This window comes from Phyllobates terribilis, unplaced genomic scaffold (assembly GCF_046119375.1).
Source record: "Phyllobates terribilis strain yellow unplaced genomic scaffold, ASM4611937v1 Scaffold_5__5_contigs__length_657084704, whole genome shotgun sequence".
Classification (NCBI taxonomy): Eukaryota; Metazoa; Chordata; class Amphibia; order Anura; family Dendrobatidae; genus Phyllobates; species Phyllobates terribilis.
This window is the reverse complement of record NW_027362765.1, coordinates 418,826,411-418,849,652: the sequence shown is the minus strand read 5'-3', so window position 1 is coordinate 418,849,652 and position 23,242 is coordinate 418,826,411. Positions and strand designations below refer to the sequence as shown.

The window sequence follows — 23,242 nt, the reverse complement described above, 5'->3', positions numbered from 1 at the left end:
GGCCCTATAGCTGAGCCACCTGAGCCCCTATAGCTGTGTCACCTGAACCCCTATAGCTGCCTCACCTGTGCCCCCATAGCTGAGCCACCTGTGCCCCTATAGCTGCGTCACATGAGCCCCTATAGCTGTGTCACCTGTGCCCCCATAGCTGAGCCACCTGAGCCCCTATAGCTGCGTCACCTGAGCCCCTATAGCTGCGCCCTACGCCCCTATAGCTGCGCCACCTGCGCCCATATGTGTGATGGGCACTACAGGTCTGTGTTAAACCAACTGTGATGAGTGCACCAGTTGTAATTATGGCCTTTTTCCTGTCTTTTTTCACATGCAGCTGCGGGGGTGAGGGGGTATAAGTATTTTTTTCAGCAGGAAAAGCTTTTTAGGTCTGAACAGAGATCTATCACCTTTTCCTTTATGCTGCAATAGCTAGAGATCGCCTATTCACTAGTTTCGGGCCAGTGCAGCTTCCGTAGCTGACGGTCGTTCTGCGCGTCTTGTTGCTAGGTTACAGGGTTGGAAGTCTTGTTGTAGTGGCGGCGCTTGTAGAGGTGAGTGCAGTGCGATATTATACTGAGCCCCCCACTGTCGGTATATATATATATATACACAGGTCACTGACGGGCTGCGGACCTAAAGTCCCAGCGCGCCCTGCGGCTCTTCACATCCGGGTACACTGGGCCTTTGTCTCTCTGCTGGCAGGACGTTATTGGGCTGAGCTGGTAATGTGCCCTCAGCCTGACCAGACACGTTGTAGTCACCACTGCCATATCTGTGCAGGGTAGTAGTCTACCGCTGTGAGGAAACTACAACTCATGGTGGGAGTTGTAGTCTCCCCAGCAACTGCAAACAGCACATTGCAGGACATTACATAGAAACAGTGCAATGTCTCCTTCCCCCTGCGGAGGCGCTGCAGCCGGAGGTCATCCGCCAGCACAAAGCACATAACCAGTTGTGCGCTGACCCCGCGGGCGGCTCTGGGGTGTATGAACGACCTGTTGGTCCTCCAAGTGCCCTCGTACAATGCAGCCTCCTCCATTGGTGCTGTCGCCGGATGGGGTGCTCTGTACCCGGATATATTTCTGATAGACTTATATGGAATATGCACTCCCCCACAATATACAAGAATGGGGGGCACACATTACCCAGTGTGAACAGCGGGTTAGTGCTCCATTTCATTCCTCTGGGACTGATGAACGCGTTCAGCGATTTTGTATTAGTCCCATAGAAGTGTGTGGAGCAGCGGACACATACTAACGCTCTGTTCACACAGGGAACTTTGCGGCCTCCGTTTTCGCGGTCTGTGAAGAAAAATGTTATTCCCCTCTTCATAGATGGATATTGCTGGTAAATTTAAACACTTTTGCAACTTCCTGTTTATTAGGATTTTCCGCCGTTTTTGAGATATTAACACTTTTCTTTTGATTACAGTTCTTGCCTTGGTGACCGACCAGCACTAGTGTTCACCAGCAGTGGCTGAACATGCACAGTGCTTACAGGCTTTTTTTTGAGCTTGTAAGCACTGTTTTGAAGCTGGAGCGTTGTTACCTAGCTTCAGCACAGAGCTTACGAGCTAGACAGCGGCGGTGGTTGGTCTCATAGGCAATGAGGTGTAAGCACAGAGAAAAGTGTTATCAGAATCCTGGTCCGGCCGCCGTGTCTGGATTATGTGGTGAAGTGTCTCCTACCTGCCAGAATTCCCGGCGCCTCTTCAGATTAGGTGCTATGCATGCACGATTCCATCAGGAAGGAGGAGGTCCTAAGGGCGGTGGTCTGGCAGCCAGGGACTACCGACGAGGACTCCGGACCAGGGTCCTACAGATCTCTGATCATCTCTAGTGCTGATGTTATCTCGCTCAGTCTCCTCTCTGCTGTCCTATGTAGGTGTCTACTGGTCACCACCGCAGCTTCTGAACATTCATCCCGTGGTTCCTGTATTTATCCTGGAGGTTCCGGACTACTATGGATTTAATTATAAGACAGCACCTCTCTGCATCCGAAAATCAGAAAGGTAACTGCTTACATTCTACATGGCTGAAATAAGATATGGAGGAGGCTTTACAATAACCAGAGTAGCTTCAGTCATCGGTGGAAGCCCTTAACGTGCCAATGCTGCTGCCCTGTCCAGACATTTTTTTCCAAGGTTGCAGCGGTAACGAGCTGACTAACTCGACCTGACTGCTGAGGCCAGTGATTGACTGCAGCAGTCTCATGACGTAGACAGGACATCAGCCTTGTAGACAAAGACCAGTGGGGGCAGTGCAGAGACGACATTGGAGCGTTAGGGCTTCCACATGTAATGAGCACATCAATTCGCAGGACCTTGGTCCAGTGGCCATGTCAGTATTCTGTGCCTGCTGGTTGGGAGCCCTGCGATACCACAACTCTGACGTCATGCTCAGCCTACAAAACATGATGATTGTAGCATAATATAGTGAAGGGCACCACTTACTTACTTGTCAGAATGGGGTCATACTTATTATTACTCCAGCCCTCCTGCACCTGATTGACACCTTTCTGCCTATGCACAGTAATAGACTGAAAGCTGAATGAAAGCAAGGGAAGCCCCATTCAAGGACTCTGCACCCTAGAAGTGTTTGGCTCGCCCCACACCTGATTTTGCGATAGTTTGCCGCATAACTATGGAGCGTCTCCCCAGTCTGACACCCCCAAGGCATTGTAGGGTTATTACACCCCACTTTATACTACTGATATTCACAATGATAAACCGCAATGATATCTATAGAATTTACTGCAGATATTGGGCCCTTTGGTTTTGCTGTGGAAATTCCACACAAATATGTGTGGATTGAGCACAATGGATACCAGCAGCTCTTTTTAGACGCTATAGAGGGGGATTCCCATCTCCAAGATCCTATTCCAATATGTAGTAGGTGTAATAATAATATTAGCAGATAACTCCACTTAGAAATGTAATATAGTTCTTCTGATTAGCTATGTTAATTTCCCCATGTGCAGGGCATTGCAGCAGCTTAGGTATCCATGGTTACGACCACTCATATAGTGACAGTTAATTAGTTGCTAGTGGTCATAACCATGGATACCTAAGCTCCTGCAATGCCCTGCACATGTGGTAAGCAACATAGCGAATCAGAAGAACTATACTACACCAAATAGGAGGTATTTGGTAATATTATCATTATTACACCTACTATATATTGGGATAGGAGCTTGGAGATGGGAATACCCCTTTAAAGCGGATCTATCGCCAGGTTTCACAATGCAAACTGCACTCATTATTACATAGACCTCTTAGACGTGATGAGGTCGGTGTATAGAATAATTGTAAAATCATTTTTCTTTGTTTCTCAACCTGATAAGTAAAATAAGCATTTTATCCAGCTCTAGTACAGCTAATAAAATGCTTATTGTAATACCAGGATTTTACAGCCATTCTGATAACGATTTTCAAAGTAAATATACCAGTCTCATCAGGTACAAGAGATCTGATTAATAATGTATGCCGTTTTATTTTTTTCTGGATTTTTTTTTTTAGTAGTAGGGGATTTTACTAAATTTAGTAGTAGAGGATTTTACTAAATAAAGAAATAAGCAATACTTAAACCTTGAATCTTTCAGCATCAACTGTCCATTGGTCCCTGCAAACATAAGAAGTAATGACATCCCCTCCATGTGTTATCCATGTGCTCTACATGGACAGTCCCTTTTAGGGATGGCGTCTTACTGCCTGTAGTCCCAGTGAATAGCTGCAATAGGCAAGAAAATCCACTAATGCTTAATTCACCTACAGCAGGGAAAACAGGCCGATTTTGATCAGAGTGTGGTCCGAGTATCATCAGTGGAGAAAACAAAGAAAAAAGTTTCTCCAGCTTTTCCTGTCTGACAGTTCGTGAAAATTGCACTCGGATGCCATCCGAGTTCTGTCCGATTTTTTTTTTTATGGACCCATAGACTTGTATTGCTGATTCTGAGCTGACACTCATACATTCCCTCCGTTCCGAGTGACTGCAGACTTATCGATTTGGACCGGACAACCCCTTTAAGCAAATAGCACAATTACGTAACTGCGGACCTTAATTGCAGAACAGATTTTTCTACCCCTTAATCTTCGATGTAATGAGCTGACAATGCCCCAGTGTCTGTCTGTGAGCAGGATCGGAGGGGAATCATTGCTGCTAATTGTGTACAGTGACATATGCTCCGCTCTGTTCTCTCACCTCTCAAGATGCCGATGCCCTGCTCAAGGCTTACACCTTAATTAAAGCAGCAAACAGGGACGCAGCCGCTCAAGATGGACCAGAAAAGTTCAGCTCTGACTTATATATCCTGTGTGCCGAACAAGCCCTACAAGTAAGTGGCATCTGACTTACAATCATGGCATATGGGTAATTATAAGGTACGGTGATGATGGCATTCATCATGATTGTATTAGTCAGTTATGAGTCATGGATCATGGTGCTTCTTCATTCGTTTTGAGCCCTGCTTCATCTTTTCGTCAAGAAGCAGCAAGTCAATTCCTTCAGCACTTTTCACCCATTCAAATAAATAGGTAAAAACGCTGCAAAAAATGCAAGTAAAAACACAACAAAAACGTGCGTATTGTTTTCTGCAAAAACGCAAAGTGCGAACATAGCCTTATTCTCGGAATCTATGGGGGTCATATCGTAGTATTATGCCAGCGCTTGATGTTGCTTTCTCATTGCGTCTATGCACCCGTTCAGGGGCTTCGTTGGGGTTTACATCCGAACCCCCCCCCCGCAAAACGGGATTCGGTCGTATGCGCCGATGGGGCCATAGACTATAATTGTGATGTGCTCTCACGTGCACCATTTTCGGGAGTTTACTATGTCTGAGTGTCTGATTCCAGTACACTCCAAAAATAATTCACATCAAGAGCACGATGGCTCTGCCGTCACCATTACAGTCTATAGCCCCATCGGCGCATACGTCTGAATCCCGATTTGCGGGGCGTTCGGATGTAAATCCCGACGGGACCACTGAAGGGGTGCTTAGACGCAATGTGAAAGCTCTCTTATGGAATGGGATTACTTCTTTTAGTACCAGTGACACAGTTTAGCATTGGTACAATTAGTGATTCATGTCTATTATTATCAAATGTTATGTAGGAGATTTTTGCACTTTTTTGTTGCTTCTTTTATTTTGTTACTGAAAGTAATAATTTCATATAATGACCTTTTTTCCGACTTTTGCTGCGCCTGCCGTCTCTGATATCGATCCTGCCCTGTCTGATATTAGGATCGCGCCCCCTCACTCCTCCTCATTTGTCCACAGGCTGGGTATTTTTTTTGCACAATCTGTATTTTTGCTGTAAAATAATTGCTCCCCGTGTTAAAAAACTGTAAAATAACAATTTTTGTTTTCTTACTTGACTTGACAGCTTGGACGTCCAGCAGTGAGCAGAGCCTGTATTCAGATGTATTTCAAGAGTCAGCCTCCTCCAAACCAATTTTTAGGACGGGCATTCCTATGCCAAGCTCAATTACACCGCGTGACGTCTCCTAATGATGAGGTATATAGTCCATTGTGCTCTGTCTGCAGCAATGTCTAATGGAATCACACAACTTTGGGGCAGATTTATTAATCTAAGACAAAAAGGAGAAAGATGCGGCAAATTTTCCACAGCGATTCACGTTGTGTATTAGGTTTGGGACATCGTAATAGTCATGTAAGACACTTTTCCGTAAGTTTCACCACCTCTTAGTTGACTTATATTATTATATGTCAAAATTAGGCACCCATGGTGGCCCGTGGTTAGCACTGTGGCTTTACAGCACTGGGGGCCTGGGTTCAAATCCCACCAAGGACAACATCTGCAAGGAGTTTGTATGTTCTCCCCGTGATTGCGTGGGTTTCCTCCCACACTCCAAAGACATACTGATAGGAAATGTAGATTGTGAGCCCCAATGGGGACTGATGATGAGGTGTGTAAAGTGCCTGCAGAATATGATACTGCTATACAAGCAATGCATAATAATAATAATAACACATCATAAATAATCTTCCACACTTTTGAAAATGCCCTCTTTATAAAACTTTTGAAAAATGTCCAGAAAGTGAAAAAAAAAGGTAAAAAAATCCAACAACAAAAAATGAAACCAAAATATTATATTATAAAAGTACAAGTATTAACTAGACAGGTTAAAAAAAAGAATCACGCAACACGGGAGTGGAACTAGAGGATGGAGAAGGCGGATCTGCTAAATATATGCACAAAGAGAGGCCACGATACTGAGCTATATATATATATATATATATATATATATACAGTTATATGAAAAAGTTTGGGCACCCCTATTAATCTTAAGCTTAATGTTTTATAAAAATTGGTGTTTTTGCAACAGCTATTTCAGTTTGATATATGTAATAACTGTTGGACACAGTAATGTTTCTGCCATGAAATGAGGTTTATTGTACTAACAGAAAATGTGCAATCTGCATTCAAACAAAATTTGACAGGTGCATAAGTATGGGCACCTCACCAGAAAAGTGACATTAATATTTAGTAGATCCTCCTTTTGCAAAAATAACAGCCTCTAGTCGCTTCCTGTAGCTTTTAAAGATTTCCTGGATGAAGGTATTTTTGACCATTCCTTTTTACAAAACAATTCCAGTTCAGTTAAGCTTGATGGTCGCCGAGCATGGACAGCCCTCTTCAAATGATCCCACAGATGTTCAATGATATTCAGGTCTGGGGACTGGGATGGCCATTCCAGAACATTGTAATTGTTCCTCTGCATGAATGCCTGATTTGGAGCGGTGTTTTGGATCATTGTCTTGCTGACAGATCCATCCCCTGCATAACTTCAACTTTGTCACTGATTCTTGAACATTATTGTCAAGAATCTGCTGATACTGAGTAGAATCCATGCGTCCCTTAACTTTAACAAGATTCCCGGTGCCGGCATTGGCCACACAGCCCCAAAGCATGATGGAACCTCCACCAAATTTTACTGTGGAAAGCAAGTGTTTTTCTTGGAATGCTGTGTTTTTTTGCCACCATGCATAACGCCTTTTTGTATGACCAAACAACTCAATCTTGGTTTCATCAGTCCACAGGACCTTCTTCCAAAAAGAAATTGGCTTCTCCAAATGTGCTTTTGCATACCTCAGCCGACTCTGTTTGTGGCGTGCTTGCAGAAACGGCTTCTTTTGCATCACTCTCTCATACAGCTTCTCCTTGTGCAAAGTGCGTTGTATAGTTGACCAATGCACAGTGACACCATCTGCAGCAAGTTGATGCTGCAGCTCTCTGGAGGTGGTCGGAGGATTGTCCTTGACTGATCTCATCATTCTTCTTCTCTGCCTTTCTGATGTTTTTCTTGGCCTGCCACTTCTGGCCTTAACAAGAACTGTCCCTGTGTTCTTCCATTTCCTTACTATGTTCCTCACAGTGGAAACTGACAGGTTAAATCTCTGAGACAGCTTTTTGTATTCTTCCCCTGAACAACTATGTTGAATAATCTTTGTTTTCAGATCAGTTGACAGTTGTTTTGAGGAGCCCATGATGCCACTCTTCAGAGGAGATTCAAACAGGAGAACAACTTGCAAGTGGCCATTTTAAGTAGCTTTTCTTCTGATTGCATACACCTGGCTATGAAGTTCAAAACTCAATGAGGTTACAAAACCAAAAAAAGTGCTTTAGTAAGTCAGCAAAAAGTAGGTAGGAGTATTTAAAACAAGAAAATGATAAGGGTGCCCATACTTATGCACCTGTCAAATTTTGTTTGAATGCAGATTGCACATTTTCTGTTAGTACAATAAACCTCATTTCAAGGCAGAAACATTACTGTGTCCAACAGTTATTACATATATCAAACTGAAATAGCTGTTGCAAAAACACCAATTTTTATAAAACATTAAACTTAAGATTAATAGGGGTGCCCAAACTTTTTCATATAACTGTGTGTATATATATATATATATATATATATATATATATATGTATGTATGTATAATCTATCAAAATATAGGTATCAGTATATAGGTATCACATAGATGCTATGAAGCACATAGCAGCACTGCTAGATCACATAAAAAAGTAGAAAAACTGTAAAATACACAATAGGCAATAATAATATAGCCTTTGATATATAACTCAGATTGATCAAAGCTTTTGTACCAGAAAACTGTCGTAAAACTTTTGAAAACTTAGCGATTTTTGGCTTTTTCACTCCAGTTTGAATCAGCTCCATTAAAATGGAAAGAACTGGGGAGGAGTCAGGACAGGGCATAGCCACGCCTGCTTGTAAAATTAATTAATGCTGGCACTTTGTACGCTGGAAGTGCTACTTCAGCCCCTGACCGAAGTAACAGTTCTTTCGCAGTGCATGGAGGTGCACACCGCTCAGAATTCATTAAGTGGAGTGCACCTATTCCACGGAGCTTTCCATTAAGACTGTCGTGTCACAAGTCTAATGACAACCTCAGTGTATGTATTAAAGGGGTTTGATGGACTGAGAAGAAAAGTCTGCAATCACTCTCTGAGACTGCAGACTGCTAAATCTTGACAGTGTGCAATGCACACACTATCATGACTCTCATGTATTCTCCACATGTATGTATTTCTATTGTCGGCACGTGACCGCAACTAGATCCTTCTGCACTTCTCTCAATAGCCGAGTCCAGTTGGCCCATCTGCACAGGCTATACAGAGGAGTCATGACGGTGGGCGCATGGCATGCCGGTCGTTGATATGTAAAACCATTGACACCTTGATATCTTATAAGAAATAAGACGTTAATTGCAGAGTATCAAGCTGAACAATACTGCACTGAGATTCTCAGCTCTGCTACTTCTGTCTGTGTTGTTTGTACATCATTCTACTGTATTATCCATCATATATTATTGTATTCTATCACCACATATTTATTAAGCCGTTTCTGATCACCGCTATGTGTAGTGCCATTTTTTCTTTTTTTCTAGGGAGAACTAGAAAAGTCGGTGGCGTATTATCTCAAAACAATCGATTTTGGGAAACCGCAGCAGAGGTAAGAGCAGAGCGGGATTGTGATCGTTTATAAAGCACGGTAATTCTGACACCGTGTAAGTCACCAATGTTTTCTTCTCGATTGCATCTTTGACAAATTAGGATAAAGGCACAGTCAGACGGCCTTATAAATCAGAGCGAGATTGGAACATAGTGCTCGGACTGGCCGGCGGCTCTCCCAACCCGGACGTGACAGCGTTACAGAAATATATGAAGCTGTCTTGCTCTGGTGGGGAGATCCGCCATGCCAGTCCGATCATTGCGTTTCTATCCTGATCCGATTAATACTGCTGCCTGACTGCACCCTAACATTGACTTTCTTGATGTTATGACTGTCAGGGATGTATCTCATACGCCTTTGCTGGGTGGCAACTCAGTAGCCAAGGACGTATGAGATATATCCTGGCTACTAAATTCCATTTCTTTATCGCTTCATTGGGGGACACAGGACCATGGGGTGTATGCTGTTGTCGCTAGGAGGTTGACACTAGGCAAAAAACGAAATAGCTCCTCCTCCGCAGTATACACCCGCCTACAGGTACCAAGCTCACCAGTTTAAGCTTAGTGTCTGTAGGAGGTAGACCTGGATCCTACTGATCCAACCCTGTTGTGTTTTATTAATCTTTGTTCTTTATTTTTCAGATACAGCAGCTCTTCAGGGTTAACAGGGAATACTGCGTCCCCTGTTATCCCCATTCTCAAGCGACCGAGAGCAGTGTGGCATTTCCCACATCGCCCACTCTCGGACCAACTGGGCAGGACTTATCCCCTGTCACCTCCAGGTGTCTCAGGGTGATTCCCGGTGGCCAGTCCTTGCCTATTCCCCACTTCAGCCCCCTCCTCGGAGCGGCCTGGGAGGGAGACGGTGGTCACTGCGGTGACCTTCCCCCAGATTCTGGGGTCGACACTGTCTCCTGCGCTGTCCAGGACCGGTCAGTGCGGGAAGGAGGAAGAGCCAGGATCCCCCCTATCCACAGAGGACCTCCTGTGACCATCCTCAGAAGGGGAGAGGAAGAAGAGGCATCGGGACCTCTAACAAAGGTAACTCCTCCCACTCCTGCTGCCTTACAACCTCAGCCCCCCATGTCCCTCAGAGCACTGGATATGGCACAGAGTTGCCTGCCAGCGGGTCCTGTAAATCCCGTGGATTATTAATGGGGGCATCACATCTCCACCGACGCTCACTTACAGCAGCGCTTCCCTGGCCACGACCCCTCTCCTCGCATCTTCTTGCCATCTCCCGCAGCATGGCGTCCCCCACAAACCCCCTCCCCCCTTCTTTTTCTTTTTTGCGCGGCAAATCTGCCTGCGCTTTCTCCGTTGGGGGGCGTCTCGGGTGGGGTGTTCCTCTTACCGGCGGGTATACACCCCCTCCGGCAATTGGTCAATCAGGACCGAGGAGCAATGTGTCGCTTCCGCCACGCCCACAGTTCTCCCGGGAACCTATCAGCGGCTGGTTTCTTAAGCTCGCCCCCATTCCTTCTGCCTATCAGAGCCTCGGCTCCCCTAGGTTACTCAGGGCAGCACGCTCCGCTCCGGCCCCGCCCCTCTACGCTGCTCTCTGTTCTGGCTCCGGCAGCATCACTCTGTCTGACTGCCTCATCACCGCAGCCCTGCTCCTGTCTCCGCAGCTCCGGAGTTTCCGACGGGGGATACGGGACCATGGACATTCCAGACCGGGTAGGCCGTGCTCTGGCACCTACACACACCCTTTCCTGTCCACAGGCTCCCTCCTCTGCAGTATTCCTGGTCAGGCACATATGCCCAAATCCAGGGAGCTTTCTGTCCGTCCCGCTCATACAGTCACATACTACGCCTGTGCTCTTTGCAGTACTAAGTGGCCCGCGGGTCTGACAACGGCTTTCTGCTCGACCTGCAAGCCTCCCACCATGCTGGCACCCCAAGATCCCCCTGCCGCCCAGGACGAAGTAACTCTCCCTCCTCCGGAGTGGGCTGTTGCTATGTCCCAGTCTGTCTCTGACATCACCAAGGTATCTCAATCTCTGGTGCAGGTCCTAGAATGCTTGCCCATGCTATCCACGGACGATTCACAGGCACCCCTGCCCGCTCCTCCTAAGGGCAGACCGAGGGCACGGTCTCAGAAACGGACTCACACAAGTTCATCTTCCAGCTCTCCAGACTCCAAATTGCTCTCTGCACCTCACACCTCTTCCCCAGAGGTCGCTCTGGGATCAGACACGGCATCAGAATCTGACTTTGGATCCGACACGGACCAATATTCTAGAATCCAGGACATGGTTGACAGCCTTATATCGGCCGTCAATCAGACTATGCATGTTAAAGAGGACGAGAGCCCTTCTCAGGACTACTCCGTTTCCTTCAAGAGAATCAAGCGCCCGGCACGCACCTTTTCTAACCTTTCAGAATTTGATGGTGTCTTTCAGAAACACTGGGAGCATCCAGAAAAGCGCTTCACTGGAAAGAAACAGTTAGACATGCTATACTTCTTTAACCACGACCTCTTCAGCAGATGGACGGAGTCCCCTGCTGTGGATCCTCCTGTCTCTCGTCTCTCGGCTAAGACGGTGCTGTCTCTTCCAGATGGTTCCTCCCTCAAGGACACTACGGATAGACAGGTTGAGGCCTTGGCTAAGTCGGCCTTCGAGGCTGCTGGCACCTCCCTTCGCCTCAACTTGGTTATCAAAAGCAGTCTCCGCATGGGCCAAACAGCTTAGGCAGGGCATCCTAACAGGGGCTTCCCCAGATGATCTGGCTGACCTAGCTGATCAGATCGCGCACGCAGGGAAATATCTGCTCACCGCGTCCCTTGACGCCGCTACCTGTTCAGCCCGCGTCTCTAGCAATATCATCGCTATGCGTAGAATTCTTTGGCTGAAGGCTTGGAACGCCGACCCGGCCTCCAAAAAATCACTAACAAATCTCCCGTTTCAGAGCTCCAGGCTGTTTGGGTCTAAGTTAGACCAGATCATCTCTGATGCCACTGGGGGCAAGAGCACTTCCCTTCCCCAGCCGAGACCTAATCGCCCCTTTCCTAGGAGACGTTCCCTTCAGTTCCGGTACTTTCCTTGGTTCGCTCACGGTTGGGCTGGCTGATCAACACAGACACCGGGACCCTCCTCTCAGCAGGACCGCACCCCAGCATAGCAAGAGAGACGTAAACCTACCTTTAGGCCCACTCTCCACTGGCGCGCAAAGGGTCGCTCTTCCAAGCCCTCTGGATCCCGATCACGATCCAACAGATTTTCCTCAGCATGACGGGTCACTCCCACCTGGGATTTCTCCCAGGGTGGGCGGCCGTCTACTTCTGTTACGAGACCCTTGGGTCTTGGCAATAGAGGATGCCTGGGTCAAGGAGATTGTGACCTCCGGCTACAAGATCGAGTTCAACGCCATACCAGGAACACGATTTCTCGGGTCCCGCCCCCCGCATCCATCTCTGCTTCCCGGTTTACTTCAGGCCATTGCCTCCATTCTGCTCTCAGGAGTCATAGTTCCAGTCCCCCTTCAGGAAAGGTTTTCCGGTTTTTACTCCAATCTTTTCGTTGTTCCAAAAAAGGACGGCTCACTACGTCCGATCCTAGACCTCAAACAACTAAACCGACAGGTACGCGTACGGCACTTCAGAATGGAATCCCTCAGGTCGGTAATTGTCTCGATGGAGGCCGGGGAATATCTATGTTCAGTGGACATTCAGGATGCGTATCTTCATATCCCAATCTGCGCAGGTCCTTCTCCCGAGGGAAAAGATAAACTCTCTCCGTCGGGGGATTCACCTTCTCTCCGACCCAAGTCCACGCTGTCTTCGCCTGTGCATGAGTGTCTTGGGAAAAATGGTGGCAGCTATGGAAGCAGTGCCGTTTGCCCAGTTCCATACCCGGCCTCTTCAACTGGCCCTTCTGTTGGCATGGGACAAGAACCCGTCGTCTCTAGATCGATGCATCAGGTTACCTCTTCATGTGAGAAGGTAATTAATATGGTGGACTTGCACTTCTTCCTTCAGACCCGGGAGGTCATTCCTGCCGCTTCGCTGGCAGGTGGTCACGACAGATGCCAGCCTCATCGGTTGGGAGGCAGTCTTCCTTCACCACACGGTGCAGGGCCGTTGGAGTCCCCACGAAGTCTCCCTACCGATCAATATATTGGAGATAAGGGCGATCTACCTGGCGTTGCGTCACTGGCAGGATATTCTTGCAGGGTTCCCAGTCCGCGTACAATCGGACAACACCACGGCTGTGGCGTACATAAACCGTCAGGGAGGAACGCGCAGCAAGTCCGTCCTGAAAGAGGTGGCAAGAGTGCTAGTTTGGGCCGAGAATACAGTTCCGGCAATCTCAGCAGTCCACATTCCGGGGTCGACAGTTGGGTGGCCGACTTCCTCAGTCGGCAGGGCCTTGCCTCAGGAGAATGGTCTCTCCATCCCGAGGTGTTCCATCAGATTTGCTTACGATGGGGCACGCCGGACGTCGACCTCATGGCGTCTCGGTTAAACCACAAGGTTCCATCCTTTGTAGCCCGGTCCCGCGATCCCCTTGCGATCGCTCAAGACGCGCTAGTCATTTCATGGTCTCAGTTCCAGCTGCCCTATCTTTTTCCCCCTCTACCATTGATCCCTCGGGTCGTCAAAAAGATCAAGACAGAAGGAGTACCGGTAATTCTAGTAGCCCCGGATTGGCCCAGACGCGTCTGGTACGCAGATCTAGTAAACCTGCTCGTCGACTCCCCCTGGAGACTACTAGTCTGTCCGGACCTCCTCTCTCAGGGGCCTATTCTTCATCAGAGTTCTCGTTCTCTGATTTTAATGGCATGGCCGTTGAGACCGCAGTGTTGAAGAAGGCGGTTTTGCGGACAACGTCATCCAGACCCTAATTAGTGCCAGGAAACCCGCAACCTCACGCATATACCATAGAACCTGGAAAGCCTTTTTTCGTCACTGCGAGAAGGATCAGCTAGATCCCATGTCCTTTTCGCTACCGGTCATTTTGGCCTTCCTTCAGTCTGGCCTGGAAGCGGGACTCTCTCTAAGCACTCTCAAAGGCCAAGTTTCGGCCTTGTCCATTCTATTCCAACGTAACTTGGCTTTCCGTCCTCAGGTCAAGATGTTTCTACAAGGGGTGGCTCACCTGGCGCCGCCTTATCGCCCCCCAGTGGATCCATGGGACCTTAATATGGTCCTGAGCGTCCTTCAACAGCCCCCTTTTGAACCCATTCAGGACATCTCAGCCTCTCTTCTCTCCTGGAAGGTGGCTTTTCTGGTGGCTATTACCTCTATCCGGAGGGTTGCAGAGCTCGCAGCCCTCTCTTGTTGGTCGCCCTTTCTTGTCTTCCATCAAGACAAGGTAGTGCTCAGACCAATGCCTTCTTTTTTGCCAAAAGTAGTCTCCTCTTTCCACATCAATGAGGACATTGTTTTGCCTTCCTTCTGCCCGGCCCCAGTGCACCCATGGGAGAAATCCCTGCACAAACTGGATCTGGTCAGAGCTTTACGTGTGTACCTTTCTAGAACGGCTTCCCTTCGGCGTTCGGATGCCCTGTTTGTCATCCCTGAGGGGCGTCGCAAGGGTCTTCCTGCTTCCAAGTCAACCATCGCCCGTTGGATACGTTCGACCATTTTGGAGGCATATCGCGTCTCGGACAAACCTCACCCTCCAGGGGTAAGGGCTCACTCCACCCGGGCGGTGGGGGCCTCTTGGCCTGTTCGCCATCAGGCTTCAGCTTCTCCGATCTGTAAGGCTGCAACATGGTCTTCACTCCACACCTTTTCAAGGTTTTACAAGGTCCACACTTATTCCTTGGCTGATTCCAGTCTTGGACGGAAGGTTCTGCAGGCCCGCGGTCAGACCTAGTCTGTGGCTATCTTTTGTTCTCCCACCCTAGGGACTGCTTTTGGACGTCCCATGGTCCTGTGTCCCCCAATGAAGCGATAAAGAAAGAGGGATTTTTGGTACTCACCTTAAAATCTCTTTCTTGGAGCCTTCATTGGGGGACACAGCACCCTCCCTGATTTTGGGCATAGGTACAGTTGGCAAAGTTAAAAAAATGTTTAGACCAATAAAAAAATAATAATAATGTAAATAGCTCTTATTTTTTCTTTTAAGTCCTTTATTATTGAAAATAAACCACGTATTTGGCATGTCTACTTCTCTAACTATAAAATGAACTTGCCACTTCTCTCTCTCTCTCTCAATGAATGCCGCTAAATAAAAAGACCAGAATTGCTATTTTTTCGCCTTGAAAATATTGAATAAAAATAAATCAGAGTCATGAGCACAAAAGTTATACCAACTAAAATGTTATTTCGTCCTGCAAAAAAAAAGTTATTGCTCTTTGAATATGGCGAAACAAAAACGATATCTCATTAATTGTGTTAAAAAAAAGCAAAACAACAACCTGGCAGTGAATAGCTACGAAAGTGGCAGTAAGTCATGAGACACCGCTCCGTGTGCAAGATTATTAGGCAATTAGTATTTTTGATGATTAATTTTGTTATTGAACCAACTACGGAGCTGTCGGTCAATCCAACAGGGTAATACACCTGAATATTTAAGACAGTAAAAGTGAGGCTTTGTCTTTCTTATGAGAATATCGATGTGTGCAGAATCATTGGGCAACTGAATGAAAAATTAAAATTTTCCCATCTTGATAATTTTCATCTGTTAATAACCAAACACCCCAAAATGTGCAAAAATACATGTCTGACATTTCCATAAAAATATCAGTGACCATTATAGCCCATTTCTTTTCATTAAGTCATAACCCTTCCATCCATGGAGTCCGTCAGTTTCTTAATCTGTTGACGACCACCTTTTTGGGCCGCACCAGCCACGGCCTCCAGACACTGATCAGAAAGGTGATTGTTCTCCTTCACCATAAATCTCCCAGTTATGAAGGACCCACAAGTTCTCTATAGGGTTTAGGTCAGGTGAGGAAGGGGCCGTGTCATTATTCTTTCATCTTTAAGGCCGTTACTGGCAGCCGACTAGTGGAGACTTCGTTGGTGTGATGGAGCTTTGTTCAGCAGAAACATCCTGGTTTTCTTGAAAGATGCAGACTTTTCTTGTATCTCTGCTTGAAGAAAGTGTCTTCTGGGAGTAGGTTTGGATGTTGATTTTGTGTCCATCTTCAACCTGAAAAAGTCCAACTAGGTCCTCTTTAATAACACCAGCCCATAGCAGGACCCCACCTCCACCTTGCTGGCGTCTGAGTCGGAGTGGAAGTCTGTGCCCGTTACTGATCCAGCCTCGGACCCATCCATCTGGTCCGTCAAGAGTCTCTTTCATCTCATCAGTCCATAAAACCTTTGATAAATCAGTCTTCTGATATTTCTTGGTCCAGTCTTGACATTTGTCTTCTGTGTCTTGCTCAGTGGTGGCCGGAGTTCAGCCTCCTCACCTTGGCCGGGTCTTTGAGCACTGAACACCTTGTACTTCTGGGCCTCCATGGAGGCTGCAGTTCTGTAATACATCACTAGAGGATAATGGCTCCTGGTCGCTTCACGTCTGATTCTTCTCACATCTTTGGCAGTTAATGGGTGTCTTTTTTTCTCAACATGTTTTTGGGACCTTGGTGAATTTTTGCAACAAAACTTTTGATGGTTCTGTGATCGCACCCCAAGATCTTAGCAATTTCAAGAGTGCTGCATCCCTCTGTAGGACTTGTAACAACTTTTGACTTTTCAGGAGGAGCAGCTGTCACCGCGTTAATGACATTATACCATAAAAAACTACTCACCTGTTCACAAGAGGTAAAAGTATCATCTGGGAGCAGTGGTCACACATGCACATTACCCCTCCCATAGAAGTGAATGGAGCGGTGGTCACACATGCACATTACCCCTCCCATAGAAGTGAATGGAGCGGTGGTCACACATGCACATTACCATTCTCATAGAAGTGAATGGAGCAGTGGTCACACATGCACATTACCACTCCCATAGAAGTGAATGGAGCAGTGGTCACACATGCACATTCCCGCTCCCATAGAAGTGAATGGAGCGGTGGACACACATGCACATTACCATTCTCATAGAAGTGAATGGAGCGGTGGACACATGCACATTACCATTCCCATAGAAGTGAATGGAGCAGTGGTCACACATGCACATTACCACTCCCATAGAAGTGAATGGAGCAGTGGTCACACATGCACATTCCCGCTCCCATAGAAGTGAATGGAGCGGTGGACACACATGCACATTCCTGTTCACATAGAAGTGAATGGAGCGGAGGACATACATGCACATTACCGTTCCCATAGAAGTGAATGGAGCAGTGGTCACACATGCACATTACCGCTCCCATAGAAGTGAATGGAGCGGTGGTCACACATGCACATTACCGCTCCCATAGAAGTGAATGGAGCGGTGGTCACACATGCACATTACCGTTCCCATAGAAGTGAATGGAGCGGTGGTCACACATGCACATTACCGTTCCCATAGAAGTGAATGGAGCAGTGGTCACACATGCACATTACCGCTCCCATAGAAGTGAATGGAGCAGTGGTCACACATGCACATTACCGCTCCCATAGAAGTGAATGGAGCGGTGGTCACACATGCACATTACCGTTCCCATAGAAGTGAATGGAGCAGTGGTCACACATGCACATTACCGCTCCCATAGAAGTGAATGGAGCAGTGGTCACACAAGTGTATTACCGCTCTACTCACACGTAGCACCGCTTTCTTGTGAGCTAGGTGATAAATGAAATCTTATTGGTGGGATAACCCCTTCCAAACAGGAAGGCAAGAGCTTTCTTGTGGTATATAATTTCTGAGCTAGTTATCTTATATTAATCAGGATATTCTTATTTTTTGCACATACAGGTATCACTTCCTTGTGTATAACGCCTCTGTCTTGTACCTGCAAACGGTGCGGCCTCTGCTGAAGCCTGGAAGTCGTCATCTCCTTATCCCCAGCCTGGTTAATATTGTTAAGTCATTGGGTGAAATCGATGATGCCGATAAGACCTGGAGAGCAGATCTGATGCTGTGAGTCTCCTTATACCAGATTGTCTCCTCTCTGTGACTCGACCTTTGTAAACTCCATCTTATGTTTTCCACACCACCCGAATTGCCTTTCTTAGCTCTATGAAATGCATTATAGTCACATCTCTGTAGAGACAGTGGATCCGGCTCCGGGCATTGGAGGGTCTTGTTCTCTTTGGGAATTTGTAGATTTTTACAGTTTTGTATTATTTTTTTATTTAGTGAATTGCTGGACAGTTATTTGGATGCCCAAAAAATGATGGAAGCTTCTGACTGTGCCATTATGGCTAGTGAATTCATTAAAGTCCATGCCCCCCAGAAATACCCTGTTCTCTTTGCCAAAATGGTAAGTGCATGATCCCTGTATTTTACATTGTGTACACAAAATGATTTCGAAATGTGACACCCTAAGAGCTCATGCACACATCCGTGCGTATCGGTCCGAGCACGGACCACAATGCATGGGCTGGCGGCGGCCGCGGCTTTACCAACCCGACCATCAGAGCTTCATATTTGTCAGTGGCTCGGGTTGGGAGAGCGTGGCCAGTCCCTGCATTGCGGTCCATGTTCAGAGAGCCCTAAGAGAGAGTGTTGGGCTCTGTTCACACCTCTGTTCTGACAACTGTAAATGTCCAATATAGATCTATTACATAACTGATGCAAACAAAAGCAGAGGGACCCCTCTGATTATTCTGAGATCTGTCAGGGTTATGTTATGTGTCGGTTTTTAAAAAGGAAGAAAAGCTGCATCATGCAGAGCTTTTTCCCTTCTAATGACGTATCTCAGAAAGACCCCATAATAATCGATGGGTGGTCCCTTGGCAACCTTTTGCATCATTCATGCAGCCGTTTCCATTTTGGAAATTATTTTCATTTGTCTTTTCATAAAAGCGGAACGCACAAAGGGAATGTCCGAAAAGAAGGTGTGAACATAGCCTTGTCCTCACGGGACTGATTCACTGCAAGTCTGCAAAAAGCACTTAAGATTTTGCTGGGGAAATTCTGCAGATTTTAACTTGTGAAAATCCACAGTATAAATTGACATCTTGCAGATTGTAAATCCACAGCGCATGTCAGTTTCCAGTGTGGATTTTCTCTGAAGCATATGGATGAGATTAATTAACATCCAATCTGTTTTGCTGGTATCTTTAATATGCAGTTGATTTTCCACTCACAAATATGAAGTAGAAAATCCCCGGCATATCAGTCCTATGTAGAAGTACCCATGAGTCCCCAGCGTATCAGTCCTATGTAGAAGTACCCATGAGTCCCCGGCGTATCAGTCCTATGTAGAAGTACCCATGAGTCCCCGGCGTATCAGTCCTATGTAGAAGTACCCATGAGTCCCCGGCGTATCAGTCCTATGTAGAAGTACCCATGAGTCCCCGGCGTATCAGTCCTATGTAGAAGTACCCATGAATCACTGGTGTATCAGTCCTATGTAGCAGTACCCATGAATCCCCGGCGTATCCGTCCTATGTAGAAATACCCATGAATCCCCGGCATATCCGTCCTATGTAGAAGTACCCATGAATCACCGGCATATCCGTCCTATGTAGAAGTACCCATGAATCACAGGCATATCAGTCCTATATAGAAGTACCCATGAGTCCCCGGCGTATCAGTCCTATGTAGAAGTACCCATGAGTCCCTGGTGTATCAGTCCTATGTAGAAGTACCCATGAGTCCCTGGTGTATCAGTCCTATGTAGAAGTACCCATGAATCCCCGGCGTATCCGTCCTATGTAGAAGTACCCATGAATCACAGGCATATCAGTCCTATATAGAAGTACCCATGAGTCCCCGGCGTATCAGTCCTATGTAGAAGTACCCATGAGTCCCTGGTGTATCAGTCCTATGTAGAAGTACCCATGAATCCCTGGTGTATCAGTCCTATGTAGAAGTACCCATGAGTCCCCGGCATATCCGTCCTATGTAGAAGTACCCATGAATCACCGGCATATCAGTCCTATGTAGAAGTACCCATGAATCACAGGCATATCAGTCCTATGTAGAAGTACCCATGAATCACAGGCATATCAGTCCTATGTAGAAGTACCCATGAGTCCCCGGCGTATCAGTCCTATGTAGAAGTACCCATGAATCCCTGGTGTATCAGTCCTATGTAGAAGTACCCATGAATCCCCGGCATATCCGTCCTATGTAGAAGTACCCATGAATCCCCGGCATATCCGTCCTATGTAGAAGTACCCATGAATCCCCGGCATATCAGTCCTATGTAGAAGTACCCATGAATCACAGGCATATCCGTCCTATGTAGAAGTACCCATGAATCCCCGCATATCCATCCTATGTAGAAGTACCTATGAATCCCTGGCATATCCTTCCTATATAGAAGTACCCATGCTCTCTTTAACTTATGGGGACATTATGTACCCCTCCAAACTGTGTATTAAAGAGAATCTGCTATTTTATCTGAGAGCAGCATAGTATATGCCAAGAGAGCCTGATTACAGCGATGTGTCACTAGGCTGTGTTCTGTGGTTTCAACTCATTCAGTGTTTTATCAGCAGGAGATTATCACTGCCGGACTAGGTATCACGTGCGCAGTAGTCAGGCTAATCTGTGTAACCCCGTCCCCACCACTGAGTGGCTGTTCACTGTGTATTGTGAACAAGCTGCCAATTAGTGGTGTGGGTGGTTATACACAGGTTAGCAATCTGAGCACTGCTACATCTACAACAGAGAAAACAGGGATTCTAGCAAAACTGCACCAAGCAGCCCAGTAAGTGACACATTTCTTGAATCAGGGTCTCTGTCCCTACATTATGCTGTTCTTAGATTGCATAGCAACAACCTGCTGATAAAGTCCCTTTAAAATAGTGCACGGCATGAAATATTCATTTTTGTTAATACCTCCTGGAACGCGTCTCACAAACCCTAAATGGCGGAGAAGCTCCATGTACTGTGTGCTCCTCAGCAGACATAGTGTGCTATTTCCAGCTCTCTCTTTTCTTTATCACTTTGGGGTGCTCTATTATTTTGCACAGTTGCACAGACCGGCTCAGTTATAAGAGGATAGCATTGGACTGTTATAGACCAAGGGGTTGGTGCTAGGCTCTGGGAATGAACGGAGCAGCGGCCATGCATGCTTGCTCCGCTGTTTTAGTCACTCCTGAAAAGTTTGGACATGCATGACCACTACACTATTCTTTTCCATCCAGATGTTATCAGATATTTAAAGGGGTATTCCCATCTCTAAGATCCAATCCCAATATGTAGTAGGTGTAATAATAATAATATTAGCAAATGACTCCAATTAGAGTGCAGGTCATTGCAGTGGCTTAGCTATCCATAGTTACGACCACTAACAGCTAACTAACTGTCACTATATGAGTGGTCGTAACCATGGATACCTAAGCTACTGCAGTGCCCTGCACACGGGGTAAGCAACATAGCGAATCAGAAGAACTATACTACATTCCTAGTTGGAGGTATTTACTAATATTATAATTATTACTCCTACTACATATTGGGATATGATCTTGGAGATGCCCCTGCCTCACATTTTCTGACATCTATGCCTATATAGTCAGATCATGCAGCCCTATTTCTTATTCGCTTCTATCGGTCCTCAACATCTTGCTCATTTGCACTAAGTGGCTCAAAACGTACAGAGAATAAGGTCCCAATACTAAAGCTACTGAAAAGGAGCAAACTAAGTGGAGAAAGTGATGATGAATCGGGGCCATCATCAGCCACGGAAAACGACATCTCAGAGATTATTTCTCTTTTTTTCCCCACTCTGCGTGGGAGTGTTTTTGTAACACTGTGGATTGGGCAGATAACCTGTGAATCTCTGGCCGGTCTTGCTCTGACTTGCAGACTATACTGAGGTTTGGGTTTGCTAAATGAACACTATCTGCATAAAATAGGTCATATTGTATTTCCTCCAGTCTCATGTAAAGAGCATTTAGACTTTGTCAGCTAACGCGAATGCGGCTTTCAGGACGTTTAATGAAATTTGATTTCTCGATGAAATGTGGCCTCTCTCTAATCATTTATGTAAATCGCCTCTATCCCTGTGACTAGTCAATTAGATCTATACATGCAAAGTGCATTTAATGTTTGTTTTCTGCCTGCAATGAATAATGAATTGTTATCTTACATTAAGGTGCATCACAAATTAATTGATTCTGCTAAAGCTGCTAAAGAAGCCAGGAGCTCAGCGACTTTGTCAGTCATCTATAAAATTCAGAAGCTGAGATCGTAAGTAGGAGCTTGTTCGTTCTAGATGGATCGGTGATTTTTAGACAAAAATGCAGGGACTGTCGTAGATTTAACTTAGAACCGGGATTCCTCAGGGCTACAAAACTCATTTTTATCTTCACCACTCCAGAGTTGCAATAAAAAATATGTTCTACTAATCTAAGTTCCCTGTGCCTTATACTTACCAGCCGCCGTCTTCTGCTCTTCTCGGCGCCACTGCGGTCCTGCACCGCCATCTTGTGATCGCAACTTTTGACTGACCGGAAGTCAGAGGTAACCAACGCAAGCTCTCAATGTAAATCTGTAAGAACTTTGTTCAGATTCTCATAAACTTACATTGAGTAGTGACTTCCAGATCACTCCAACAAATACTGGAGCAATCTCCAGCTCACAAACTGATGGAGATAGACCGGAGTGGCGCTGGGAAGAGCTGAAGACGTCGGCTGGGGCGTATAAGACTAGGGACAGGAAACTTAGATTAGTAGCGCTGCAATAAAAAAAAAAAACGCTGAAGTGGTGCTTTAAAGGAATTTGTGTTAACTGAGGGGTTCCTATGTTCACAATCTCTTTAGCCAAGACATAGAGGGCCTAAAAAGGCAGTCTCTCAGACATAGAGGGCCTAAAAAGGCAGGCTCTTAGACATCGAAGGGCTAAAAAGGCTGGCTTTCAGACATAGAAGGGCTAAAAAGGCTGGCTCTCAGAAATGGAGGGGCTAAAAAGGCAGGCTCTTAGGCTACACATATCCAGTCTCAGTCATCCCCTTGAAAAAGGCAGGAGCCACGAAACGCGCGTCGGGGAGCCACACGGCGTGCAGCTTCTTCATCCCACAAGGTGAATCATGTTTCTTTTTCTTTGCCTGTAATATGTCTCTCTTTTGTTGGGGTTGATAATATTGATGTTAGGGAGTTGATGGAAGTGTAGGTTATGATGTGTGAGGCCTTATTTGTGGCCATGTATACCGTATTATGATATCTTTCTTCCTCGCCCATATATACATATACATATATGCAACCCACTCCCCTCTCTCTCTTTTTTTGTTTTTTTTATGTGAGGGAAAGGCA

General features: G+C 46.2%; 1 protein-coding gene across 2 annotated transcripts in view; it reads left to right on the top strand.

Moving 5' to 3' along the window:
• Positions 1-443: 443 nt before the first annotated feature.
• CFAP46 (cilia and flagella associated protein 46) overlaps positions 444-23,242 on the top strand; it is a 231,327-nt gene continuing 208,528 nt past the window's right edge. For both annotated transcript variants that reach the window (XM_073685201.1, XM_073685200.1), the window contains exons 1-8: positions 444-545; positions 1,879-2,005; positions 4,202-4,326; positions 5,375-5,506; positions 8,920-8,984; positions 17,790-17,954; positions 18,174-18,297; positions 22,087-22,181. In XM_073685201.1, coding sequence (XP_073541302.1) covers positions 1,957-2,005; positions 4,202-4,326; positions 5,375-5,506; positions 8,920-8,984; positions 17,790-17,954; positions 18,174-18,297; positions 22,087-22,181 — 755 coding nt within the window. In that variant the 5' untranslated portion in view covers positions 444-545; positions 1,879-1,956. The remainder of the gene's footprint in view (positions 546-1,878; positions 2,006-4,201; positions 4,327-5,374; positions 5,507-8,919; positions 8,985-17,789; positions 17,955-18,173; positions 18,298-22,086; positions 22,182-23,242) is intronic.